A 26773-nucleotide genomic window follows, 5' to 3' on the forward strand; every position below is an offset into this window, starting at 1 on the left:
GAACGAACGAACGAACGAACGAACGAACGAACGAACGAACGAACGAACGAACGAACGAACGAACGAACGAACGAACGAACGAACGAACGAACGAACGAACGAACGAACGAACGAACGAACGAACGAACGAACGAACGAACGAACGAACGAACGAACGAACGAACGAACGAACGAACGAACGAACGAACGAACGAACGAACGAACGAACGAACGAACGAACGAACGAACGAACGAACGAACGAACGAACGAACACCACCAAGCCGGGCCCGGCCCCCTTTTCCCTCACAGCGATGAAACCTAGCGCTAGAAAGCGCCGTCGCACTTTCGCAACTCCGCGGAAAGTCGCCCGGCCCATCTCGCCCTCCCGCCGCCGGAGCTGATTTCAACGGGCACGGTGGGGTCGGACGGGCTCGGGCCTTTAAAGTGTCCGCTGAGGAGGCCGGCGTGCGGGGGGGGCGCGTGGAAAGTGCGGGAGCGGGGCCCGCCGGAAGTCCCCGCCGGAAATGGCGCGGACGCCATTTTGTCGCCCGCCATGGCGGCGGGGCCGCGCTGACTGAACGGGGAGGCCGCCGCCGCCGCCGCCATGTACGGGGGAGGAGGCCGCGGTAAAGGCGAGAGGAAGAGCGGCGCCAAGGAGGAGGCCGGGCCCGGTAATGGCGGCGGCGGCGGGGGGGGGCCGTGTGGAGCTGCTGGTCTTCGGCTACGCCTGCAAGCTGTTCCGCGACGACGAGCGGGCCCAGGCCCAGGAGCAGGGCCAGCACCTCATCCCCTGGATGGGGGACCCCAAAATCCTCATCGACAGGTCGGTCCCGCCGCCCCCGGACCGGGACCCGCATCCCCCTTCCCCTTCCCCTTCTTCCCCCCTTGGCGCCCGGCCAACGACCCCCGCCCCTCCCCCCCCCGTCACTCCCTCATTCATCCGTTCATTCATTCACTCAATCAATCAATCAATCAATCAATCGTATTTATTGAGCGCTTACTATGTGCAGAGCACTGGGCTAAGCGCTTGGGAAGCCCAAGTTGGCATCACATAGAGACAGTCCCTACCCAACAGCGGGCTCACAGTCTAAAAGGGGGAGACAGAGAACAGAACCAAACATACCGACAAAATAAAATAAGTAGGATAGAAATGTACAAGTAAAATAAATAAATAAATAGAGTAATAAATATGTACAACCATATATACATATATACAGGTGCTGTGGGGAAGGGAAGGAGGTAAGACGGGGGGATGGAGAGGGGGACGAGGGGGATTCACTCATCATCAATCGTATTTATTGAGCGCTTACTGTGTGCAGAGCGCTGGACTAAGTACTTGACAGAATTCAATAGAGTTCATCATCATCATCAATCGTATTTATTGACAGCTTACTGTGCGCAGAGCACTGGACTAAGCGCTTGGGAAGTACAAGTTGGCAACATCTAGAGACAGTCCCTGCCCAACAGTGGGCTCACAGTCTGAAAGGGGGAGACAGAGAACAGAACCAAACATACCAACAAAATAAAATAAGTAGGATAGAAATGTACAAGTAAAATAAATAAATAATAAATAAATAGAGTGATAAATATGTATAACCATATATCCATATATACAGGTGCTGTGGGGAAGGGAAGGAGGTAAGACGGGGGGATGGAGAGGGGGACGAGGGGGATTCTCTCATCATCAATCGTATTTATTGAGCGCTTACTGTGTGCAGAGCGCTGGACTAAGTACTTGACAGAATTCAATAGAGTTCATCATCATCATCAATCGCATTTATTGACAGCTTACTGTGCGCAGAGCACTGGACTAAGCGCTTGGGAAGTACAAGTTGGCAACATCTAGAGACGGTCCCTACCCCACAGTGGGCTCACAGTCTAAAATCGATATCAATCAATCGTATTTATTGAGCGCTTACTATGTGCAGAGCACGGTACTAACCGCTTGGGAAGTACAAACTGGCAACATCTAGAGACGGTCCCTACCCAACAGTGGGCTCCCAGTCTAAAAGGGGGAGACGGACAACAAAACCAAACATACTAACAAAATAAAAGAAATAGAATAGGTATGTACAAGTAAAATAAATAAATAAATAAATAAATAGAGTAATAAATATGTACAAACATATATACATATATACAGGCGCTGTGGGGAAGGGAGGGAGGTAAGATGGATAGATATGTACAAATAAATTAAATAAACAGTAAAAAAATACGTACAAACATATATACAGGTGCTGTGGGGAAGGGAGGGAGGTAAGATGGGGGGGATGGAGAGGGGAACGAGGGGGAGAGGAAGGGAGGGGCTCAGTCTGGGAAGGCCTCCTGGAGGAGGTTTATTCATTCACTCGTTTGGACTGCGCGCTTCCTTCACCCGCCCATTCATTCAGTCGCGTTGATGGAGCGCTTCATTCAGTCGTCAGTCGTGTTTATTTATTGAGCGTTTGCTGTGTGCGGAGCACCGTACTAAGCGCTTGGCCCTACTGAGAGCTCCCCTCCTCCAGGAGGCCTTCCCAGACTGAGCCCCTTCCTTCGTCTCCCCCTCGTCCCCCTCTCCACCCCCCATCCTACCTCCTTCCCTTCCCCACAGCACCTGTATCTGTGTTTGTACATATTTATTACTCTATTTATTTTACTTGTACATATTTATTTATTTTATTCTGTTAATATGTTTGGTTTTGTCATATTTATTACTCTATTTATTTCTCACCTCCTCCAGGAGGCCTTCCCAGACTGAGCCCCCACCTTCCTCTCTCCCCCGTCCCCCTCTCCATCCCCCCATCTTACCTCCTTCCCTTCCCCACAGCACCTGTATATATGTATATATGTTTGTACATTTTTATTGCTCTATTTATTTGTTTTGCTTGTACATATCTATCCTATTTATTTTATTTTGTTAGTATGTTTGGTTTTGTTCTCTGTCTCCCCGTCTTAGACTGTGAGCCCACTGTTGGGTCGGGACTGTCTCTAGATGTTGCCAATTTGGACTTCCCAAGCGCCTAGTACAGTGCTCTGCACATAGTAAGCGCTCAATAAATACGATTGATGGATTGATTGGGAAGTACAAATTGGCAATATACAGAGACAGTCCCTACCCAGCAGTGGGCTCACAGTCTAAAAGGGGGAGACAGAGAAAAAAAAACCAGACTAACAAAATAAAATAAATAGGATAGATAGGTACAAGTGTTGGCTGAGCGCTTACTTCATTCGCCCACTCATTCAGCCGTATTTACTGAGCGCTGACTTCACTCCTTCATTCATCCAGTCGCATTAATTGAGCGCTTAGTTCATTGATTCACTCATTCAGTCGTACTTATTGAGCGCTGACTTCATTCGTTCATTCATTCAGTCGCATTAATCGAGCGCTTACTTCATTCGTTCATTCATTCAATCGTACTTATTGAGCGCCGACTTCATCCGTTCATTCCATCAATCGTATTGATTGCTTCCTTCATTCAGCCAGTCGTATTTAGTGAGCGCTTACTTCACTCGTTCATTCATTCAGTCGCATTAATTGAGCGCTGACTTCATTCGTTCATTCATTCAGTCGTACTTATTGAGCGCCGACTTCATTCGTTCATTCATTCAATCGTACTTATTGAGCGCCGACTTCATCCGTTCATTCCTTCAATCGTATTGAGCGCTTACTTCTTTCATCCAGTTGTATTTAGTGAGCGCTTCATTCGTTCATTCATTCAATCGCATTAATTGAGCACATACTTCATTCGTTCATTCATTCAATCGTACTTACTGAATGCTTACTTCAGTCCCTCATTCATCAGCATCATCAATCGTATTTATTGAGCGCTTACTATCATCATCATCAATCGTATTTATTGAGCGCTTACTATGTGCAGAGCACTGTACTAAGCGCTTGGGAAGTACAAATTGGCAACATATAGAGACAGTCCCTACCCAACAGTGGGCTCACAGTCTAAAAGGGGGAGACAGAGAACAAGACCAAACATACTAATAAAATAAATAGAATAGATATGTACAAATAAAATAAATAAATAGAGTAAAAAATATGTACAAACATATATACATATATACAGGTGCTGTGGGGAAGGGAAGGAGGTAAGGCGGGGGGGATGGAGAGGGGGACGAGGGGGAGAGGAAGGAAGGGGCTCAGTCTGGGAAGGCCTCCTGGAGGAGGTGAGCTCTCAGCAGGGCCTTCACTCGTTCATTCATTCAGCCGCATTAATCGAGCGCCTAGTTCATTGGTTCACTCATTCAGTCGTACTTATTGAGCACTGACTTCACTCGTTCATTCATTCAATCGCATTAATCGAGCGCTTACTTCACTCGTTCATTCATTCACTCGTTTTGACTGCGCGCTTACTTCACCCGCCCATTCATTCAGTCGCGTTGATGGAGCGCTTCATTCATTCAGTCATCAATCGTATTTATTTATTTATGGAGCGCTTACTATTGTGCAGAGCACCGTACTAAGCTCTTGGGAAGTACAAATTGGCAACATACAGAGACGGTCCCTACCCAGCAGTGGGCTCACAGTCTAAAAGGGGGAGACAGAGAACAAAACCAAACATATTAACAAAATAAAATAAATAGAATAGATATGTACAAGTAAAATAAATAAATAGAGTAATAAATATGTACAAACATATATACATATATACAGGTGCTGTGGGGAAGGGAAGGAGGTAAGATGGGGGGGATGGAGAGGGGAACGAGGGGGAGAGGAAGGAAGGGGCTCAGCCTGGGAAGGCCTCCTGGAGGAGGTGATTTGAGGAGGTCATGGGTTCAAATCCCGGCTCCGCCACTTGTCAAGTGTGTGACTTTGGGCAAGTCACTTCACTTCTCTGGGCCTCAGTTCCCTCATCTGTAAAATGGGGATTAAGACTGTGAGCCCCACGTGGGACAACCTGATCACTTTGTAACCTCCCCAGCGCTTAGAACAGTGCTTTGCACATAGTAAGCGCTTAATAAATGCTATTATTATTATTATTGAGCGCTTCATTCATTCAGTCGTATTTAGTGAGAGCTTACTTCACTCCATTCATTCAATCGCATTAATTGAGCGCTTACTTCGTTCGTTCATTCACTCAACTGTATTTATTGAGCGCTGACTTGGTTCATTTAGTCGCATTAATTGAGCACCGACTTCATTCGTTTGTTCCTTCAGTCGTATTAAGCGCTTCATTCATTCAATCGTATTTATTGAGCGCTTACTTCGCTCGTTCATTCATTCAGTCACGTTAATTGAGCGCTGACTTCACTCGTTCATTCATTCAGTCGCATTAATTGAGCGCCGACTTCTTTCGTTCATTCCTTCAATCATATTGAACGCTTCATTCATCCAATCGTATTTAGTGAGCGCTTACTTCATTCGCTCATTCATTCAATCGTATTGAGCGCTTCATTCATTCAATCGTATTTAGTGAGCACTTCATTTATTCAGTCGTATTTATTGAGCACTTACTTCACCCGTCCATTCATTCAGTCGTATTTATTGAGTGCTTACTTAACCCGTCCATTCATTCAGTCGTATTTACTGAGCGCTTACTTGATTCATTCATTAAATCATATTGAGCGCTTTATTCATTAATTCATTCACTCATATTTATTGAGCACTTCATTCAGCCGCATTTATTGAGCACTTCATTCATTAATTCATTCAATCGCATTTATTGAGCGCTTACTTCATTCGTCCATTCATTCAATCGTATTTATTGAGCACTTGCTTCATTCAGTCAAGCGTATTTATTGAGCGCTTACTTCATTCGTTCATTCAGTCGTATTTATTGAGTGCTTACTTCATTCATTCATTCAGTCGTATTTATTGAGTGCTTACTTCATCCATTCATTCAATCCTATTTATTGAGTGCTTACTTCATACATTCATTCATCCAATCGTATTTATTGAGTGCTTACTGTACACAGAGCACTGTACTACTAGAGAAGCAACGTGGCACAGGGGAAAAGAGCCCGGGCTTTGGAGTCAGAGGTCATGGGTTCGAATTCCGGCGCCGCCACATGTCTGCTGTGTGACCTTGGGCAAGTCACTTAACTTCTGAACCTCAGTTACCTCATCTGTATAATGGGGATTAAGACTGTGAGCCCCACGGGGGACAACTTGGTCACCTTGTATCCACCCCCAGCACTTAGAACAGTGCTCTGCACATAGTAAGCACTTAACAAATGCCATTATTATTATTATTATTACTAAACGCTTGGGAAGTACAAGTTGGCAACATATAGAGATGGTCCCTACCAAACAGCAGGCTCACAGTCTAGAAGGGGGTGACAGAGGACAAAACAAAATAAATAGAATAAATATGTGCAAATAAAATAAATAAATGGAGTAATAAATATGTACAAACATATATACGTATATACAGGTGTTGTGGGGAGGGGAAGGAGGTAAGATGAGGAGGATGGAGAGGGGGAGAGGAAGGAAGGGGCTCAGTCTGGGAAGGCCTCCTGGAGGAGGTGAGCTCTCAGTAGGGCTTTGGAGGGAGGAAGAGAGCTAGCTTGGTGGGTGTGACTGAGCCCACTGTTGGGTAGGGATCGTCTCTCTATGTTGCCAACTTGTACTTCCCAAGCGCTTAGTACAGTGCTCTGCACACAGTAAGTGCTCAATAAATATGATTGAATGAATGAATGTGTGGAAGGAGGGCATTCCAGGCCAGGGGGATGATGTGGGCCGGGGCACTGTACTAAGCACTTGGGAAGTACAAGTTGGCAACATCTAGAGACGGTCCCTACCCAACAGTGGGCTCACAGTTTAGAAGGGGGAGCCAGACAACAAAACAAACCATATTAACAAAATAAATGCCATTATTGTTATCATTCATTCATTCAATCGTATTTATTGAGTGCTTACTGTGTGTGCAGAACACTGGACTAAGCACTTGGGAATTCCAAGTCGGCAACACATAGGGATGGTCCCTACCCAACAGCAGGCTTACAGTCATATATGTTTGTACGTGTTTATTACCCTATTTTACTTGTACATATTTATTCTATTCATTTTATCTTGTTAATATGCTTTGTTTTGTTGTCTTTCTCCCCCTTCTAGACTGTAAGCCCGCTGTTGGGTAGGGACCGTCTCTATATGTTGCCAACTTGTACTTCCCAAGCGCTTAGTACAGTGCTCTGCACACAGTAAGCGCTCAATTACTACGATTGAATGAATTGAATGAATGAATAGAAGACCGCTAGGGCCGTTATTCGAGTTATTCTATATGTTGCCAATTTGTACTTCCCAAGTGCTTAATACAGTGCTCTGCACACAGTAAGCGATCAATAAATACGATTGAATGAATGAGTGGGGGTGGGAACGCTTGGGCAGAGCGCCTATGGAAGGGTGTGTGGGACCCTTCTATCATTCGTAATAATGATGATGGCATTTATTAAGCGCTTACTATGTGCAAAGCGCCGTTCTAATCGCTGGGGAGGTTACAAGGTGATCAGTTTGCCCCACAGGGGGCTCACAGTCTTCATCCCCATTTTAATAATAATAATGATGGCATTTATTAAGCACTTACTGTGTGCAAAGCACTGTTCTAAGCGCTGGGGAGGTTACCAGGTGATCAGGCTGTCCTACGGGAGGCTCACAGTCGTCACCCCCATTTTAATAATAATAATGATAATAATAATGGCATTTATTGAGCGGTTACAATGTGCAAAGCGCTGTTCTAAGCGCTGGGGAGGTTACTAGGTGATCAGGTTGTCAATCAGTCAATCATATTTATTGAGCGCTTACTGTGTGCAGAGCACTGTACTAAGCGCTTGGGAAGTACAAGTTGGCAACATATAGAGACGGTCCCTACCCAACAGTGGGCTCAAAGTCTGTAAGGGGGAAACAGAGAACAAAACCAAACATATTAATAAAATAAATAGAATAGATATGTACAAATTAAATAAATAAATAGAGTAATAAATGCGTACAAACATATCTACATATATACAGGTGCTGTGGGGAAGGGAAGGAGGTAAGATGAGGGGGATGGAGAGGGGAACGAGGGGGAGAGGAAGGTGGGGGCTCAGTCTGGGAAGGCCTCCTGGAGGAGGTGAGCTCTCAGTAGGGCCTTGAAGGGAGGAAGAGAGCTAGCTTGATGGATGGGCAGAGGGAGGGCATTCCAGGCCAGGGGGATGACGTGGGCCAGGGGTCGATGGCGGGACAGGCAAGAACGAGGCACAGTGAGGAGATTAGCGGCAGAGGAGTGGAAGGTGCGGGCTGGGCTGGAGAAGGAGAGAAGGGAGGTGAGGTAAGAGGGGGCGAGGTAATGGACAGCCTTGAATCAATCAATCAATCAATCGTATTGAGCGCTTACTATGTGCAGAGCACTGTACTAAGCACTTGGGAAGTACAAATTGGCAACACATAGAGACAGTCCCTACCCAACAGTGGGCTCACAGTCTAGAAGGGGGAGACAGAGAACAGAACCAAACATACCAACAAAATAAAATAAATAGGATAGAAATGTACAAGTAAAATAAATAAATAAATAAATAAATAGAGTAATAAATATGTACAACCATATATACATATATACAGGTGCTGTGGGGAAGGGAAGGAGGTAAGATGGGGGGATGGAGAGGGGGACGAGGGGGAGAGGAAGGAAGGGGCTCAGTCTGGGAAGGCCTCCTGGAGGAGGTGAGCTCTCAGCAGGGCCTTGAAGGGAGGAAGAGAGCTAGCTTGGCGGAGGGGCAGAGGGAGGGCATTCCAGGCCCGGGGGATGACGTGGGCCGGGGGTCGATGGCGGGACAGGCGAGAACGAGGTACGGGGAGGAGATTAGCGGTGGAGGAGCGGAGGGTGCGGGCTGGGCAGTAGAAGGAGAGAAGGGAGGTGAGGTAGGAGGGGGCCAGGGGATGGAGAGCCTTGAAGCCCAGGGTGAGGAGTTTCTGCCTGATGCGCAGATTGATCGGTAGCCATTGGAGGTTTTTGAGGAGGGGAGTGATATGTCCAGAGCGTTTCTGGACAAAGATAATCCGGGCAGCAGCATGAAGTATGGATTGAAGTGGAGAGAGGCACGAGGATGGGAGATCAGAGAGAAGGCTGATGCAGTATTCCAGACGGGATAGGATGAGAGCTTGAACGAGCAGGGTAGCGGTTTGGATGGAGAGGAAAGGGCGGATCTTGGCAATGTTGCGGCGCGGAGACCGGCAGGTTTTGGTGACGGCTTGGATGTGAGGGGTGAACGAGAGGTGGGGAACGGTGTCCCACGGGGGGCTCACAGTCTTCATCCCCGTTTTAATAGTAATAGTGATGGTATTTAAGCGCTTACTATGTGCAAAGCGCCGTTCTAAGTGCTGGGGAGGTTACCAAGTGATCAGGTTGTCCTACCGAGGGCTCACAGTCTTCACCCCCATTTTAAATAATAATAATGATAATAATAATAATGGCATTTATTGAGCGCTTACTATGTGCAAAACACTGTTCTAAGAGCTGAGGAGGTTACAAGTTGATCAGGTTGTCCCACAGGGGGCTCACAGTCTTCATCCCCATTTTACAGATGAGGTCACTGAGGCCCAGAGAAGTGAAGTGCCTTGTTCAAAGTCACACAGCTAACAGTTGGCGGAGCCGGGATTTGAACCCATGACCTCTGACTCCAAAGCCCGTGCTCTTTCCACTGAGCCATGCTGCTTCTCTATGCGCTGGGGAGGTTACCAGGTGATCATGTTATCCCACGTGGGGGCTCAGTCTTCATCCCCATTTTAGTAATAATAATGAAGGCATTTTTTAAGCGCTTACTATCTGCAAAGCACCGTTCTAAGCCCCGGGGTGGTTACCAGGTGATCATTTTGCCCCACGGGGGGCTCACAGTCTCCATCCCCATTTTAATAGTAATAATGATGGCATTTGTTAAGCGCTTACTGTGTGCAAAGCACCATTCTAAGTGCTGGGGAGGTTACCAGGTGATCATTTTGCCCCACGGGGGGCTCTGAGTCTTCATCCCCATTTAACAGATGAGGTCACTGAGGCCCAGAGACGTTAAGTGACTTGCCCAAAGTCACACAGCTGACATTTGGCCGAGTCGGAATTTGAACCCATGACCTCTGACTCCAAAGTCCTTGCTCTTTCCACTGAGCCATGCTGCTTTTCATTCATTCATTCATCCAATTGTATTTAATGAGCACTTACTGTTTGCAGAGCACTGGACTAAGCGCTTGGGAAGTCCAAGTCAGCAGCTTATAGAGACAGTCCCTACTCAGCAGTGGGTTCACAGTCTAGAAGGGGGAGACAGACAACAAAACATGTAGACAGGTGTCAAAATCGTTAGAACAAATAGAATTAAAGCCATATGCACATCATTAACAAAAGAAATAGAATAGTAAATATGTACAAGTAAAATAGTCATAAATCTGTACAAATATATAAACAAGTGCTGTGGGGAGGGGAAGGGGGTCAGGTGGGGGAACACCGTAATGATTCCAAGGCCCAGCTTGGCACCCGGATTGGAAAGCGACCCATGAGTCAGGAACGAGGTGCTGGAGACACGGGGCTCAAGGGCCGGCCTCGCTCACTGGAAGCACGCAGTAAGCGCTCAGTAAATACCAGGGAATGAATGGAAGAGTTGGCAGTAAGTGCTCAATAAATGCCAGGGAATGAATGGGAGAGTTTGGAGCAAGCGCTCAATAAATGCCAGGGAATGAATGGAAGAGTTTGGAGCAAGCGCTCAATAAATGCCAGGGAATGAATGGAAGAGTTTGGAGCAAGCGCTCAATAAATGCCAGGGAATGAATGGAAGAGTTTGGAGCAAGCGCTCAATAAATGCCAGGGAATGAATGGAAGAGTTTGGAGCAAGCGCTCAATAAATGCCAGGGAATGAATGGAAGAGTTTGGAGCAAGCGCTCAATAAATGCCAGGGAATGAATGGAAGAGTTTGGAGCAAGCGCTCAATAAATGCCAGGGAATGAATGGAAGAGTTTGGAGCAAGCGCTCAATAAATGCCAGGGAATGAATGGAAGAAATGGCAGTAAGCGCTCAATAAATACAAGGGAATGAATGGAAGAATTTGCAGTAAGCGCTCCATAAATACCAGGGAATTAATGGAAGAATTTGCAGTAAGGGCTCCGTAAGTACGAGGGAATGAATGGAAGAATCTGCAGTAAGTGCTCAGTAAATACGATGGAATGAATGGAAGAATTTGCAGTAATCGCTCAGTACATACCAAGGGAATAAATGGAAGAATTTGCAGTAAGCGCTCCATAAATACCAGGGAATGAATGGAAGAATTTGCCGTAAGGGCTCCATAAGTATGAGGGAATGAGTGGAAGAATCTGCAGTAAGTGCTCAATAAATACGAGGGAATGAATGGAAGAATTTGCAGTAAGAGCTCAGTAAATACAAGGGAATGAGTGGAAGAATTTGCAGTAAGTGCTCCATAAATACAAGGGAATGAATGGAAGAATTTGCCGTAAGGGCTCCATAAGTATGAGGGAATGAGTGGAAGAATCTGCAGTAAGTGCTCAATAAATACGAGGGAATGAATGGAAGAATTTGCAGTAAGAGCTCAGTAAATACAAGGGAATGAGTGGACGAATTTGCAGTAAGCGCGCCATAAATACGAGGGAATGGATGGAAGAGTTTGACTCTCAGTTGCAGATGATGGGGAAAGTGGCCTTTGGTTTGGAAATTGGAGTTGACAAGCGCACGGCCTTTAGGGCAGATTTGGAAGATGCGGGCTTGGCTCTTTAGAGGTGGTGACCTTAGGGCAGGCTTCCCTGTCTCTAAAGTGGGGGTGGAGAGGGGGTGTCCCGCTTCTTTTTTGAATCAGAGGCCAAATATTCATCTCCCCTCCCGACTCGGAGAACTGAGGGGGTCGGAGACCCCTAAAGGTCTTTGATTGGAAAAGGAGGGCATGACATACGGTAGATTGTTTGCTCCCTCTCGATTCCTCTTTCCTTCTCCCTTACGGAGTTCCGGAGCGGGGTTTTGGCAACACAACTTCTGGATGGCCACCGTTAGACTGTGGAATAGGACCTCCAAGGGAAGGAAGCCCCATCGCTTGAGACGTTTAAAGCCGGACTCTACAAAGCACTGGAAAATGCACTGTAGGAAACAATCCTGCACTGGCCAGGGTGGACTACAGTAGACGACCCAACGGGTCTTTCCATCACTAACTTTTTTGGGGTTGTTTTTGAAGTTAAAACTAGAAATTAAGGACTCGGGAAGGGAGCAAGTCAGATCTGAGATAGTTTGGATGCGTTGATTACTTTGCTCAAGCAGTGTTATGCAATTAAACCATGGTGTTTTTTGGTTTTTGGGTTTTGTTTTTTTTTAACGATGATGCCTGGCCTGGCAGCTCATTTTTTTCAACGAGTCACCTGTTTATATTATTTATAAATTATGATGTTTAAACTCTAATATACAGTTTTGTGCATCATACCGTATACTTTTCGGGGTAGGTCTTCTGCAATTGCCAGGGAGCAAACTCTACACGTGTACACGTGCACGATTTTTAAAATACCAGTTTATATCTGTAAGTTAAGGAGGTTTACATCTGCATAGAATAAAGATGAAATGAATGATTTGAAGGTAGATTTTTGTCGCCGGCAGCACGGAACCGCTAAGGGCTTTTAAAATTCATGTCATACTGTCACCAAATTTAGACGTAACGAGAGATCGTGCCAGACGCTTGCTGGTCGGCCAGTCCGTTGTACAAGACCCAGGATCTCGACGCTTTAGATACAGTCACACTCACATATACTTTGGCAGCACACTCAATTGAGAGTCTTGTGTTATTTGGAAAAAAAAAAGACTACGAATGCAGGGAACATTCTGCTAATTCTGTTGTATTATACTCTCCCAAATGCTTAGTACGGTGCTCTGCACATAGTCAGCGCTCAATATGTACTATTGATTGACTGAATGCCCTCTTCATTTTGCACTCGGTTTTATTATTCCACAAAAGAGAAGCATGTAGGTGGTAACTTCACGTGCTGTATTTCCTGGAAGCCAAATGTACTTACAGAGGGAGCGATTATGCACCGTCCAGTATTTTTGTTGTGTTTCTGGTGAACCTCCTTAAACTGCATGTCTCTGTTACTGTTCCTATGTATGTGTGTGTCTCTCTATCACATAACCCAGCACTTATTTCCTCAGCCAAATGGCTAGGGGTCGAGCCTAGCCCAGATTTTACCTCCAATGGACGCAAGTTTCTTTGGTGAAGATCTCTCCTGAGAGTTCGGGACTAGCAGAAAGAAGCGAGGAAAGTTCCACCGTTTGGTTCTTACGGATAGGTATTTATGTATTCCGGTTTGTGTGAATGTAAGCTGCAGTATTTGACTTTCCAGAACAGTATATTTGGCGAGTGACATTGAATGGTTGGCCAAGCCATAAACGGTAAGGACACTTAAGAAATGGATCCAACTTAAACGATTAAAGAATTCTTTGCCTATAATGTAAACTCAGTTATATTTGAGAAGGGAATTTTAACCTTTATTAAGATAAGCCGCTTGAATTTAATCGGTAACACGTGACTAGCAAACTTAAGTATAAATCTACAGAGCCAAGCGCCCCCCACCCCTCCCATCCCTTACTTTTTAATGTCGTTTTCAGTCATTTTGAGTGGGTAAGTATTTTCATTCTTCTCCCGCACAAAACCTGTATCTTAATTTCTTTACCTTGACCAGTCTGTTCATATTACAGATATGATGGACGTGGTCACCTGCATGACCTTTCTGATTATGATGCTGAATATTCCACCTGGAACCGAGACTACCAGCTGTCCGAAGAGGAGGCACGAATAGATGCCCTGTGTGATGAAGAGAGGTATTTAGCCTTGCATACGGACTTGCTTGAGGAGGAGGCAAGGCAAGGTACTGCTCAAGAAAACACTTACTTAAGCAAAAAAAAACTGTACAAAATAAAAAAAAATAAAAAATTACTCCCACTCATTTTTTATACTCACTCTTTCTGATATTATCTTGACAGTACCCAGTGGATTGGAAAAACAGGCGTCTTTGCGTATCTGAGAGGACCTCAGGATAGTTTATATGTAGAACCACACAGAATTTTCCCAGCTTTTGAGGGCAGACTGGGATTTGAAAAAAACAAAAAAACCAAACTCTTTAACTGTTCTTCTTTAACAGTATCGTATCAATTAAACTTGATTTTTTTTTTTTGTCTTTGCCTTAACAACCTTTACAACAATTCTTAATCCCTCAATTTTCTCACCAGGAAGAAATTTTCCACAAAAGATGTGTATCTGCTGTCTTTGGGTAAAAATGTACTCACAGAAAGTACATAATAGTAGATGTAAGGTGTAATCTTACCTTTTTTTTTTTTTTAACCTCAAAGTGAGGTTGAAAAGTGTTGTATGCTTTAGCTACAACTTAAGGTTGTGAAGTTTTGTGCAGAAAGTTCCTTTTTGTTAATAAAGTACTGGTATTTTTATTAAAGAGGAAGAATACAAGCGACTGAGTGAAGCCTTAGCCGAGGACGGAAGCTATAATGCTGTGGGATTCGCTTACGGCAGTGATTATTATGATCCTTCTGAACCAACAGAGGAGGAAGAACCTTCTAAGCAAAGAGGTAAGAAGAGGAGTTGGATTTCAAGGGAGTCAAAAGCACGTTAGAAACTAATATGTCACCTGGCTTTTTATTGGAGAATTTTCTTTCGTCTGTTTGATTTGTAGTGTTGCATTAATGAAGCAAGCTTTTGGATATCAGCCCAAATCACTTTGACATATGTTACTCCAGTCACTGTCTCCCAGCCTCTCACAAAATCTTTGTGAACTAAAAAGAGATCAGACCTTAGTGCTGAGACCACGCTCAGATTGAACACCCGAAACCTGACCTAATCTTTTCAGATTTTGTGGCCCGATGCCAGGCCCCAACCTGTCTGAGCACAGCCTTCCCGATGCAATACTTCCCGGCAGCGCCGGATATTTGTGCAGAGGGTCTGAAATGAGGCGAGGAGGGCAGGATCATCCCAGCCGGAACCGATCCAGGAGCCAGGTTAGGCCCGTTTAGGGCTCCAGGTCAAATCCCACCTTTATCTGGGATGAAATAAAGGCAGACATGAGGAAAATTAGCCCCTCACATTCTGTCAGTGTGTTGGTGGGTGATAGAGGGGGGGAGAAAGACCCCAAACTTCCCTCTGTTCTGTCTTTTAGGCCAGCCTGCCATTTCATTTGCCTCCTCATGTCAGTCGTATTTATCGAGTGCTTACTGTGTGCAGAGCACAGTAGTAAGCGTTTGGGAGAGTAATATTCCCTGCCCTCAACGAGCTTACAGTCTGGAGCTCACTTTTATACCCTTTATTCACCCCACCCTAAGCCCCTAGCACCTATGTCCAGATCCACAATTTATTCATATTTATGTCTATCTCCCCCTCTAAACCGTGAGCTTGAGGGCAGGGAATGTGTCTACTAGCTCTTATATTGTTCTGTCCCAAGCGCTTAGTACAGTGCTGTCCACACAGTAAGCCCTCAATAAATACGATTGACAAGAGAAGTAAATGCATTCATAGGTTTGCATGTAATAACCTTTCTGATGACTATGACGAGGCATGGAAATATAGGTGTTACTACAACCCTTGGAGCGAAAAGATGTCTCTCATGCAGCAATGGTGCCTGCCCACCAGTAGCAGGGAGAGACCGTCAACTGTTGCCACTTACTCTCCCCGTTAAAGCTGTTCTCTGTTGTCCTTGGGTAACTTTTCCTTAAACTATAACAGCCTCTTTTTCTTCATGGTAGTTGTTAAGCACTTCCTCTCTGCAAGGCACCATACTAAGCAGTGGTGTAGTTACACATTTTTCAGGTTGGACATAATCCATGCCCCATATAAGGCTCACATTCTTGATCCCCATTTTACAGATGAGGTAACCGAGGCGCAGAAAAGTTTGTTGACTTATCCAAGGTCACCCAGCGGACAAGCGGCAGAGACGGGATTAGAATCCAGGTCCTCTCGGAAGGCCATTTTCTCTAAACAAAAAAAAATCAAGTGTTTTGAGAATGTTTTTCTTTTCGAACTCATCTGTGTTCCATGGTGTGTTGAGAGAAAGCCTGTAAATTTATAGCACTTTTTTTCTTTCACGGAGCAAAACATTTAAAACTTGATAATACTATGGCAAGATTCTGCTTGGCCGCATCAATTCTTGTCGGGCGCTACTGATTTTTTTCAGTGCCGCACAACAGCGGCAGATGTTCTTCAGACAGATCATTAAAGCAGAATCCCTGCAGTGAATTGACTTACCAAAATGTATCTCCTGAAATCTGCTGCTGTAGAAACAAGGTGGCAAAGTAGAATTCCTTGTAAGACTTGATAGTACTCTGAGCATGCTTTTGTTATATTGAAATTGTGCCTCATGCCACTGTAGATATACTGTTTGTACTTTTTGGTGCTCATTTTCAATATAAGAACCTCCTTGAGTTTTGATTGTGCTTTTCTTCCAAAAAGAGCAGTTCCCATGGTTATCATCTCGCTTTTAGTGCCTCTGTAACTTGGAGAGGCAGGCGTGGGATAATGTCTTTGTTGTATAGCCGAAGAAGCTGAGGGGGAAGAGTGAAAATGTGATAGCGGCTGCCGTGGAGATAACACAAGCGATGTATGAACTTTAGACTCCCCAGCATATAATTCAAGACGCCACTCATAAGTGTCCATCTCGAGCGTAGTTGTCTACCGTTAAAGAGAGTGTGTGGTGTATCCCCCCACCAGCCCAGAGCTGTAAACAAGACTGCGACTGAGGGCTGGGCCGTGTGTAGGGATTATGGGGTGGTGATGGTGGGCATTCCTAGTGCCCTATTCGATTCGGGGAGGGATGAAGCTAGTAAATCCAGAAATGTAGTCAAACACTCCTTAACAAGTAGCGTCCTGGGAGCTCGTTGCCTGCTTATGGTAAGAACTCCTTCCTTGGCCTTAGGGTTCCTCAGCAGCACTTTCTCCACGAGGACAATCTCGCAGGGTCAAGACTCCACACTCTCCTGCCCCTCACTCTCTCTAGTGGATCTCCGTCTCGATCTTGGAAGTGAAAGAGGAGGGTAACAATAATTACAGGATTCACCGAGCTCGTTATTATTATTACATACCACCAAGTCGTTTCCGATTCATAGAGTCTCCATGGATAGACTTCCTCCTCTGCCATAATCCACAACCTTTGTAACGGTTCTTCCGTTACCGTCATTATGGTCTCTGTCCATCTTCCAAGTTTTCCCTGGACTGTTCCTAGCATTAGAATCTTCTCCAGAGAATCAGTCCTCCTGGTTATGTGTCCGTAATATGCTAATCTAAGAAGAGCCATTTGGCCTTCCAAAAAGCACTTTGGTTTACTTTGCTCCAAAATCCATTTGTTTGTTTTTCGGGCAGTCCGTGGTATTTGCAAAAGCCTTCTCCATCACCGCATTTCAGAAGAATCGATGTTCTTTCTATCCTGTTTTTTCACTGGCTCGGCACACATTAAGCACTCAACAAATACCATTTTTATTATTATTATGTCAAATGCTTGGATTCTGATTTTTAAAATGCACTTTAAGGCTGTTAGATTGATTTCTGTCATTTTCTTTTCACGGTTTTGGACCCTTGGCTCGAAGATTCTGTAGATCAACCATCTTACTAGGCGCACCAACGGGGATATATTTTAGAGCCATCTAAATGCAGCTCCCACGTTGGAGCATTAGAGGGGCCGTGTCCCCTTGATAGGTCAAGGAGTTTGTAGTGAAGTCAGTAACTCACCACTGTGTTTATTTTTAATTTTTACTTTTCATATTGTGTCTGCAGCCATTTTATTTAAAGGGGGTCCTTATTAAAGTGGGGCCACATTTAAAGATTTCTATGGAAGAAAAATGGGTTTTGAGGAGGGAAAAATTATCATGGGAGGGAAGTGAATTAAGATTCGTCAATCAGAATCAATATTGCGCTTCTGTTGTTCATTCTTTGGTGGTGCATTCTCTGCTTGTCAGGGCCATGAAATGAGTTCTATATTTCCTATTTTTTTTTGCAGTAGAAAAAAATGAGCCTGAAAATGCAGAGGAAAATGAAGAGCCTTTCATTGCCCCTTTAGGATTGAATGTGCCCTCTGACGTGGAACTGGTATGTGTGCCTCTGTTTCATATGTAGTGATATCATATTGCTCTGAGACCAAAACCCGATTTATTGGAGTCCATTTTTAACCCTGAAAACAAGCTTTGTTTGCAGCTGGGATGGGGTTGTTTGGGGGCCGAAGAAGCAGAGGGTCATCTTAAAATCGTGACTTGCACTAAAGTGAATTAACCGTCACCCTTTGTTCTGTGGACAGGGAACAAGTCTGTCAGTTCTCTTATAGTGTACTCTCCTGTGCAGTTAGTACAGTGCTCTGTACACGGTACGTGCTTAATAAATACCATTGGTGGATTGATTGCTTTCCAGCACCCTTATCTGCTTTTCTCACAACTGCTAGAAATGGGGTAGAGTCTAAAGCCAACTAATGGAGAAGAGCAAATGCGAAGCCGGAGTTCTGTTTATTTCTTCCTGCTGCTTTCAGGCCCAGTACTGGGTTTGAGCAGGGGGAGTGGGGAAGGGAGGTGTCTCGGTTGGGAGGTCATTCTCTGGGTGCACTCTGTTTTGATTATGGTGTTTGGCTGGCACTCACACCCATTAAGTGGTTTTTTTCACTGAAGGCTTCCTCCTTGGGGCTTTCACCCTTGCTGACTCTTACCCTCCCGTGTCATTTCTGTGAGTCTGTTTCTCTGGCTGTCTTTCAGCTCCTACTGTCAGCCTCAGGCAGAGTCCCATCTGTCTCCTCTGTCCGTCAGAAAGGGGGTACAGTGGATGTCAGTTGAAATGGCTGCGGGGGAAATAGAGGAGACCTGTCACTTAAAGACCAGAAACAAGGGAAAGGCACAAAAAAGGTGGAGGAGCTGTGTCACCTAGTGTATAAAGCACAGGGCAGGGAGTTAGAAAGACTTGGTTTCTAATCCTGGCTTCTTCACTTCTGTTTTCAATGTCCTTGGGCATGTTACTTAATTTCTCTGGGCCTGAGGTATGTGTAAAATGGGGGATTAAAACTGTGAGCTCCATGGACTCTATCCAACTTGTATCTACCCCAGCGCTTAGGTCAGTGCCTGGCACATAGTAAGTGTTTAACAAAAACCATTAAAGCAAAATTGGGAAAGGCTGATGTAGGAGGGTGCGTTTCCATTCTGAAAGTAACAGACTATAGGAGAGTCTCCAAATGGTTTCCAGTAAATTTAGTACTCTGTGTTTTGTAAATTTTCTGTGCCTCAGCACTTTGTTTATTTTTTAAGAAAATTAAAGGACTGGAATTCTCCCCATTTTCACATCAACCCTGGGTAGTCTGACATTTCTGTATATGGCAAGAATAAAGCCATTTTCCTTAAAAATGGATTAAAATGTAAAACAGTTTTATAAACAAAAATGCACTGTCTTTAATGGAATTCAGTAATGCAGAATTACCCTGCTCATCTTTCAAGCCAAGTCTTTCTTTGCAGAGGCCCTTTGCCAGTGTGTGCTTCCCTTTGGCTTATCAATGTATTTGATGTTTTCTCTCCGTTCCCTTCTACACATTGGTTCTCAACCATGATCTTTATGCCCCCCACTCAACACTGACAAGTAAAGGAACACATTTTTTCTTCATTTTATGTAGTCAGCTCTCCTATAATGCAGGAGTTACATTCTCGAAGAACCCCATGCAAAGTGAGTTGTGTTGTAGCATTCAGATTTTAACCAACTCTTTGAGCCTATGCAAAGCTATGGTAGAAACATTGGAATAACGTTCCGTAATTATTCCGTTGTATTCTATCCAAAATTTCATTTGCAGACCCCCTGTTAAAGGACAACTGACTGATTTTCAGCATTTTCATTTATTGAAAACCAACTAGAGGTTTGTCTTAGGGCCTTAGAAGTCGGTTAGCCAGTCATGCTTATTGAGGGCTTAGTGTGTGCAGAGCACTGTAATAATAATAATAATAATAATGGCATTTGTTAAGTGCTTACTATGTGTAAAGCACTGTTCTAAGCACTGGAACTAGAGAAGCAGTGTGGCTCAGTGGAAAGAGCACAGGCTTTGGAGTCCGAGGTCATCTATTCAAACCCCGGCTCCGCCAATTGTCAGCTGTGTGACTTTGGGCAAGCCACTTCACTTCTCTGTGCCTCAGTTATCTCATTTGTAAAATGGGGATTAAGACTGTGAGCCCCCCGTGGGACAACCTGATCACCTTGTAGCCTCCCCATTGCTTAGAACAGTGCTTTGCACATAGTAAGTGCTTAATAAATGCCATCATCATTATTATTATTATTGCTAAGTGCATGGTAGAGTACAGTAGAATTACTATAGCAGACCCATCCCCTGCTTACAAAGAGCTTACATTTAGACAGGGAGGCAGACATTAAGTAAATTACAGATGGGAAGGGGGGTGAATAAAGGGAGCAAGTCAGAGCAATGCAGAAGAGAGTGGAAGAAAAGGAAAAGAGGGCTTATGGAAGGCACAGTCCTTGTCCTTAAATAATTTCTAGCCCATTAGGAAGGAGATGGCGCGGCACCCAAAGCTAAGCTAGTGGGAATCATTGTTATAACGGGGGTTAGGACTCGATATTTCTTTTTTTTTTTTATTCTTAGACCAATAATTTCTTGCTCTGTTATACAGGAAAATTAACAAATCAAATATTCTTCTCATTTTTGTGTAATCGCAGTTGTTTTCAAAAATTACCAATGCATTTCTTTTCAGCTAGTGTAGGCAAGATATCTCAGTATAAAACTGTCTGCTTTTAAGAAGTTTGTGGTAACCAGTTAATGGTATTTATTGAGCACTCACTATGTGCAGAGCAATGTACTAAACGCTTGAGATAGTACAGTGCAACAGAATGTGTCCCCTGCCCATAATGAGGTTTAATAAGATCTTGGTCAACAGAGCTAGCCTTTAATAGAAAAAATGAAAAATGGTTTTTTTTTTTCCTTCTGGTGCGATTGTTCTAAAAGAGACCGTGATTGTCAATAGTATGGTTTCGGTGTTTGTTGTTTTGAAATTGATTTTGCTATTTTGCATCAGTGTCTGCTTTAATGCAACAATACGTGGAAGCAAGTATGATAACCAGTGGTATTTATTGAGCACTTACCATGTGCGGAGTGTACCGCACTAAGCACTTGGGAGAGAAGCAGCGTGGCTCAGTAGAAAGAGCCCGGGCTTTGGAGTCAGAGGTCAAGGGTTCAAATTCCGACTCCACCATTTGTCAGCTCTGTGACTTTGGGCAGGTCACTTAACTTCTCTGCCTCAGTTACCTCATCTGAAAATGGGGATTAAGACTGTGAGCCCCCCGTGGGACAACCTGATCACCATATACCCACCCCAGCACTTAGAACAGTGCTTTGCGCGTAGTAAGCGCTTAATAAATGCCATTATTATTATTGTTCATTCATTCAGTCGTATTGAGCGCTTACTGTGTGCACAGCACTGTACTAAGTGCTTGGGAAGTAAAAGTTGGCAACATTATTATATTACAATGGAATCAGCAGACACGTTCCTTGCCCATAATGAGCTTGCAGCCATGTTAATTGAACATATTTGGGGGTCAGTAAATAACTCTAATTGTGCATATTTATCCTGTGTAAATATGACCCCCTGGCTTACTTTAGAAATAAAATCTGAAAATAGAAACTTGCTGATAGGATTCCAGCCTTACACTTTCAGTAGGTAATTCGAGTTCCTGACTGACCAATTTCAGCAGAGACAATTCTCATTTAATTGCAGATGGTCTGCTACCGTTGTGTTCCACTTTCTTTTCAAAGTATACTGTACTGTAGTAAAGTATACTTCTAGACTGTGAGCCCACTGTTGGGTAGGGACCGTCTCTGTATGTTGCCAACTTGGACTTCCCAAGCGCTTAGTACAGTGCTGTGCGCACAGTAAGCGCTCAATCAATACGATTGGTTGATTGATTGGTTTGCAGATTCTCTGTTTCTGTCTTTTAATAAGTATTGCCTTCATTTTCTTTGAAAAGTTAAATTTTGTTCCTTCTCCAGGTTGTCAAGTGCCTTTCATTGCTCACTAGTGACTCCAGTAGTAGTTGAGAAATAGTGTGAGCCTCCTCTAATGGGGGTTACGTTTTATCCTCTGCCTGGAAAGAGCCTGTAGCTGTACTGAGCATTTTCAGGGGGAGGAAAATGGGCCTCCTTGGAAGAGCCTGCAGAATCTTGTTTCAGTCTGTTTCCCTCAAACCAAAGGAACGTGTGGCACGTGGAGAGGCGAAGAAAATTGATAAGCAGTTACACCTCTCCTGCGTTTATTTTTCTTATAGCCACCTACGGCCAAAATGCATGCCATCATCGAGCGAACTGCAAATTTCGTCTGCAAACAGGGAGCCCAGTTTGAGATCATGCTCAAAGCTAAGCAGGCTCGGAACTCTCAGTTTGACTTCCTGCGATTCGATCACTACCTCAATCCCTACTACAAACACATCCAGAAGGCTATGAAAGAAGGGCGGTACACTGTCCTGACCGAAAACAAAGGCGACGAGAAAAAAAGTACGTACGATTACTCCTGTCCTCGGCTCTCATTCGTGGTCTCCCAACAGCAGCTTAAAATCTGTGAAATGGCACTAGCCAGATCTAGCTAGCTCGAAAAACCACTTTTCAGCTCCGGTCGCATTTTTAGCTCATATCCTTCCGGGGCAAATCTGAATCAGATGTCAAAGTAATGTCATCTGGAATTTGTCCAGAACACCTAAGACTAATAGTTTTGGAGCCACATACCTCTGGGTTTGCTCCAAATCCATCAGGGAATCGTGAAGTCGGCAAATCCATCATTTATCAGGCTTTTCCATCTCCCAGTCCTGCCTCCCCACTGCTTCCCAGGAAGGAATCGGGAATAGATCTCAAAAATCCAGATGGGTCCGATTAATCAGTCGATCATATTTGTTGACCGCTCACTGTGTGCAGAGCACTGTACAAAGCACTTGGGAAAGAACAATTTAATGGAGTCGGGAGACACATTCCTTCCCAAAAGGAGCTTGTGGTATAGAGGGGGAGCTGGATGTTAAATTACAGATTAGGACATAATGCTTGGAGGGCTGAGGGTGGGGTGAATAAAGGGTACAAGTCCAAGTGTAGGGGTGATGGAAAGGGGAGAGGGGTATGGGAAATGAGGGCTCAGTTGGCAAAGGCCTCTTGGAGCAAAAAATGGGAAATATAGAAGAAGGGCAGCTTTTTGGGAAAGAAGCCTCGTCAGCCTGACACCAACCTAATGTTTTTCAGTGCCTTGGTACCGGGTGACAAAAAGTATTGTGAATACTGGCTGTCTCCCTGCCCCCCCATGCCCCCCAACAGCCATCCCCTTTGTGAGAATTGGCCATCACCTCAGATTGTTAGGATCGCTGGGAAACTAAATTACTTGGTTTTCTTTTTCCCCCCAGCACAAATTGGACTTAAGGCAAAACAGAGCCATTGTCTTATTAATTAGTCCAGAGAATGAAAACAATTCTAAAACTCCATTGTTGAATTACCTGGGTTGGACCTTGAATGTATTGTGGTTCCTTGAGGTGACGTGGGCCATCCATTGCTTGCTGCAGTAGTAAGACACGGCATTGGACTAGTCAATGCACCCAAAGGAGAGTGCAGTGTTTTATTTTGACAATGAATCATAAAAATGTATTAGGCTCACGGTGCCATATTTACAAATAAATGAAGCGTTCTAATGTAAAGCAGGTACTGTCAGGAAATAAAAATTTAAATTGTGACAATTTGTCCCACTTACAGCTGACACTGTAGCGGAGAAAAATCAAAAATCCATATGAAAGCTAACTTTCATAGAAGTGTTGATTTATCAATATACCTCTACCATTCTATAGTAGTCAGAGCTTCAAGATTAAATTACACAAAGTCTCAAAGAGGTTTATTTGATTTGACATGCTGAACCACTACCTGTTAGGGCAGAATTTTCTCTTTTAACCTTTTGTTTCTAAAGAGACCTAGAATCTCATAGACTTGGAGTTCTAGTTCCTGGAATCAATTTTTTAAAGTCATTATTAAGAGCTCCGATACCTTGGTAGGAGTCCTGTTAGTCTTTTTTCTTGGAAAATAAGCTAGCACTGAATTTTGCAGTCCTAAAATGAAAGTTCAGATGGTTTGCATTAAAACTGAAGCATTCATAAATCTTTAGTGTTTATAATAAAAATTCACCTTTCCCTTGGCTTTTGTTTTCACATTGTTTACAAATTTATGCTTGACGTACGTATGATGTGCTGTATATATAGAATGAAAGAATATAGGTCCTTAGAATTAAAATTGAAAAGAAAGGGTGAATTGTCAGGCTATTAAAGCCATGACAGTCAAGTTACATTTCTTCCTTAATTGGTTTTTATCATTTTAAGATGTTTTCTTTTCTCTGTAAACCTAGATTCAGGTGTCAACTCCGATGACGACGACGACGATGATGATGATGGTAATTATCTCCATCCATCGCTCTTTGCTTCCAAAAAATGCAGTAGACTTGAAGAGCTTGTGAAGGTATTTATCTTCAGGTTAAAATAACCTCTATTCACGTCACTGTAAAGTTGCCTAATAATTTCCTGATGGTTTTGTGTTTAAATTACTAAGTATGCCAGTCTTTAAAGCATAAAGTACTTAGAACAGTAAACTGTTTTATGAATTTTCTGGAATTTTCTGGTGTTCTGTTGATGATAGCTTTAATTTTCAATTCTGCATTTCAAGGAAATGCACTATTACATTATTTAGGTATTCTATCCAATGCATTCTCTAATTGATATAAACGAAGCAAGGATTTTTTTTCCTAAATGCTAATGGACCTAAATATTCTAAAAAGTGAAACAGCATTTGGACCGAACTTTACCATTCGTTGTCTGTTTTTCACAAGCACAAAGCAGTCTTTCCTTATTATAATGAGGCTGCATTGCTGCTAAAGAAAAGTTGGTCATGCTTACTGCCAGTTGCATCCTTCCTAATATTTTCGCAGTGATCGACTCTAGAAAGACATGTATTGCTAAAGCAGCAGAAGGCAATTCTGAATATTTGGTAGGATGCCTTTTCACAGAAGGAAATAGAGAGATTGTTCATAGAGTGAAAAATATTCTACTTTATAAATAAGGCTTTATTCTTCTGCGCCTGCTAGACTGTGGGCTCCTTGAGGACAGGAAACACACATACCAATTCTGTTGTATTCTACTCTTTTATTCAATCGTATTTATTGAGCACTTACTGTGTGCAGAGCACTGTACTAAGCTCTTGGGAAGTGCAAGTTGGCAACATATAGAGACGGTCCCTACCCAACAGCGGGTTCACAGTCTAGAAGGGGGAGACAGACAACAAAACAAAACATTAACAAAATAAAATAAATAGAATACAAGAATTCTATAGAATAAAATAAATAGTACAGTTCTCTGCCCACAATAAGCACTCAATGCCATTGATCGATTTGTCAAAATAGTTCATTTGAAGGGGACAGGACTGAACAAACAAAAGCCATGTCTCCGTCAACTTGGCTGCGTTTCAGTCACTCAGCCCTATTAGCCTTGCGGTAACAGTGGCTGAAGGATTGGTTCAAAAATCGTGTGGTTGTCTTCGTTTTTTACGTGCTCCTGGTTTTCCCTGTGTTTTCAGCCCCCAGGCTTCGGTTCTGGGGTTTTTGTTTTCCTATAGGAAAAAAATGTGGATTTCCCATGCGGGTAGACAATCCTCTAGCTGTAGTGTTAGCGGGTTAGGAGTCTGAGTTAGTAGGCTCAGGCCTGTAATTTTCAGCCACTGGGGTGGCTGACACCCAGTGTAAATAACTCTTCCTCCCATGTAGTGATAGAGCTTTTGGAAGAGATTGAAATTGTCATTATGTGTAATTAATATTCATGATGTTTATTAAGCAGTTAATATGCCCTAAGCACCAGGGGATAGATAACAGAATAATAATAATAATGGCATTTATTAAGTACTTATGATGAGCAAAGCAGTGTTCTAAGCACTGGTGAGGTTACAAGGTGATCAGGTTGTCCCACAAGGGGCTCACAGTCTTCACCCCCATTTTAATAATAATAATGATGGCATTTATTAAGCGCTTACTATGTGCAAAGCACTGTTCTAAGCGCTTGTGTGGTTACCAGGTGATCAGGTTGTCCCACGGGGGGCTCACAGTCTTAATCCCCATTTTACAGATGAGGTAACTGAGGCACAGAGGAGTTAAGTGACCTGCCCAAAGTCACACAGCTGACAATTGGCGGAGATTGGATTTGAACCCATGACCTCTGACTCCAGAGCCCGGGCTCTTTCCACTGAGTCTCGATCCAGTCCGTGCCCCACGCGGGGTTCACAGGCCCAGGGTCACACATCTGGATAGTGGTGGATCTGGGAAGTACTCGAACCCAGGTCTCTTGACTGTCAGATCCATACTCATTATGCGAGGCCCCGGTGCTTCCAGCCAAGTACCTTTTTTTTGTTTTTGTTTTTTGTTTTTTTCACTTTCAAATCAGTGTTTTAATTGGGCCTTTCCCAAGAAGCAGCTGTATTGGCCCAAGATGACCCTCATTGAAGACACTCTTCCCTTCTTCTGCCCATTCCCCAACGACACCAAATTGGTCGTTTTCAGAGTAGAAAAATGATTTTGCCGGGCAAAACATATCGAAAAGGATTTTGACTATTGAATTATTGGCTTTATACCTCCTCTCCAAGCTCAAGAGAAGATCATCATCATCAATCGTATTTATTGAGTGCTTACTATGTGCAGAGCACTGTACTAAGCGCTTGGGAAGTACAAATTGGCAACATATAGAGACAGTCCCTACCCAACAGTGGGCTCACAGTCTAAAAGGGGGAGACAGAGAACGAAACGAAACATACTAACAAAATAAAATAAATAGAATAGATATGTACAAATAAAATAAATA

General features: G+C 43.8%; 1 protein-coding gene across 1 annotated transcript in view; it reads left to right on the top strand.

Moving 5' to 3' along the window:
* Positions 1 to 580: 580 nt before the first annotated feature.
* Positions 581 to 26773, top strand: part of LOC119942801 (splicing factor SWAP) — a 119224-nt gene continuing 93031 nt past the window's right edge. The window contains 7 exon segments of the mRNA XM_038763758.1: positions 581 to 665; positions 667 to 803; positions 13603 to 13772; positions 14356 to 14487; positions 17898 to 17986; positions 22187 to 22412; positions 24283 to 24392. Of these exon segments, the coding sequence (XP_038619686.1) occupies positions 585 to 665; positions 667 to 803; positions 13603 to 13772; positions 14356 to 14487; positions 17898 to 17986; positions 22187 to 22412; positions 24283 to 24392 (945 nt within the window). The 5' untranslated portion in view covers positions 581 to 584.

This window comes from Tachyglossus aculeatus, chromosome 21 (assembly GCF_015852505.1).
Source record: "Tachyglossus aculeatus isolate mTacAcu1 chromosome 21, mTacAcu1.pri, whole genome shotgun sequence".
In the NCBI taxonomy this organism is placed as follows: domain Eukaryota; kingdom Metazoa; phylum Chordata; class Mammalia; order Monotremata; family Tachyglossidae; genus Tachyglossus; species Tachyglossus aculeatus.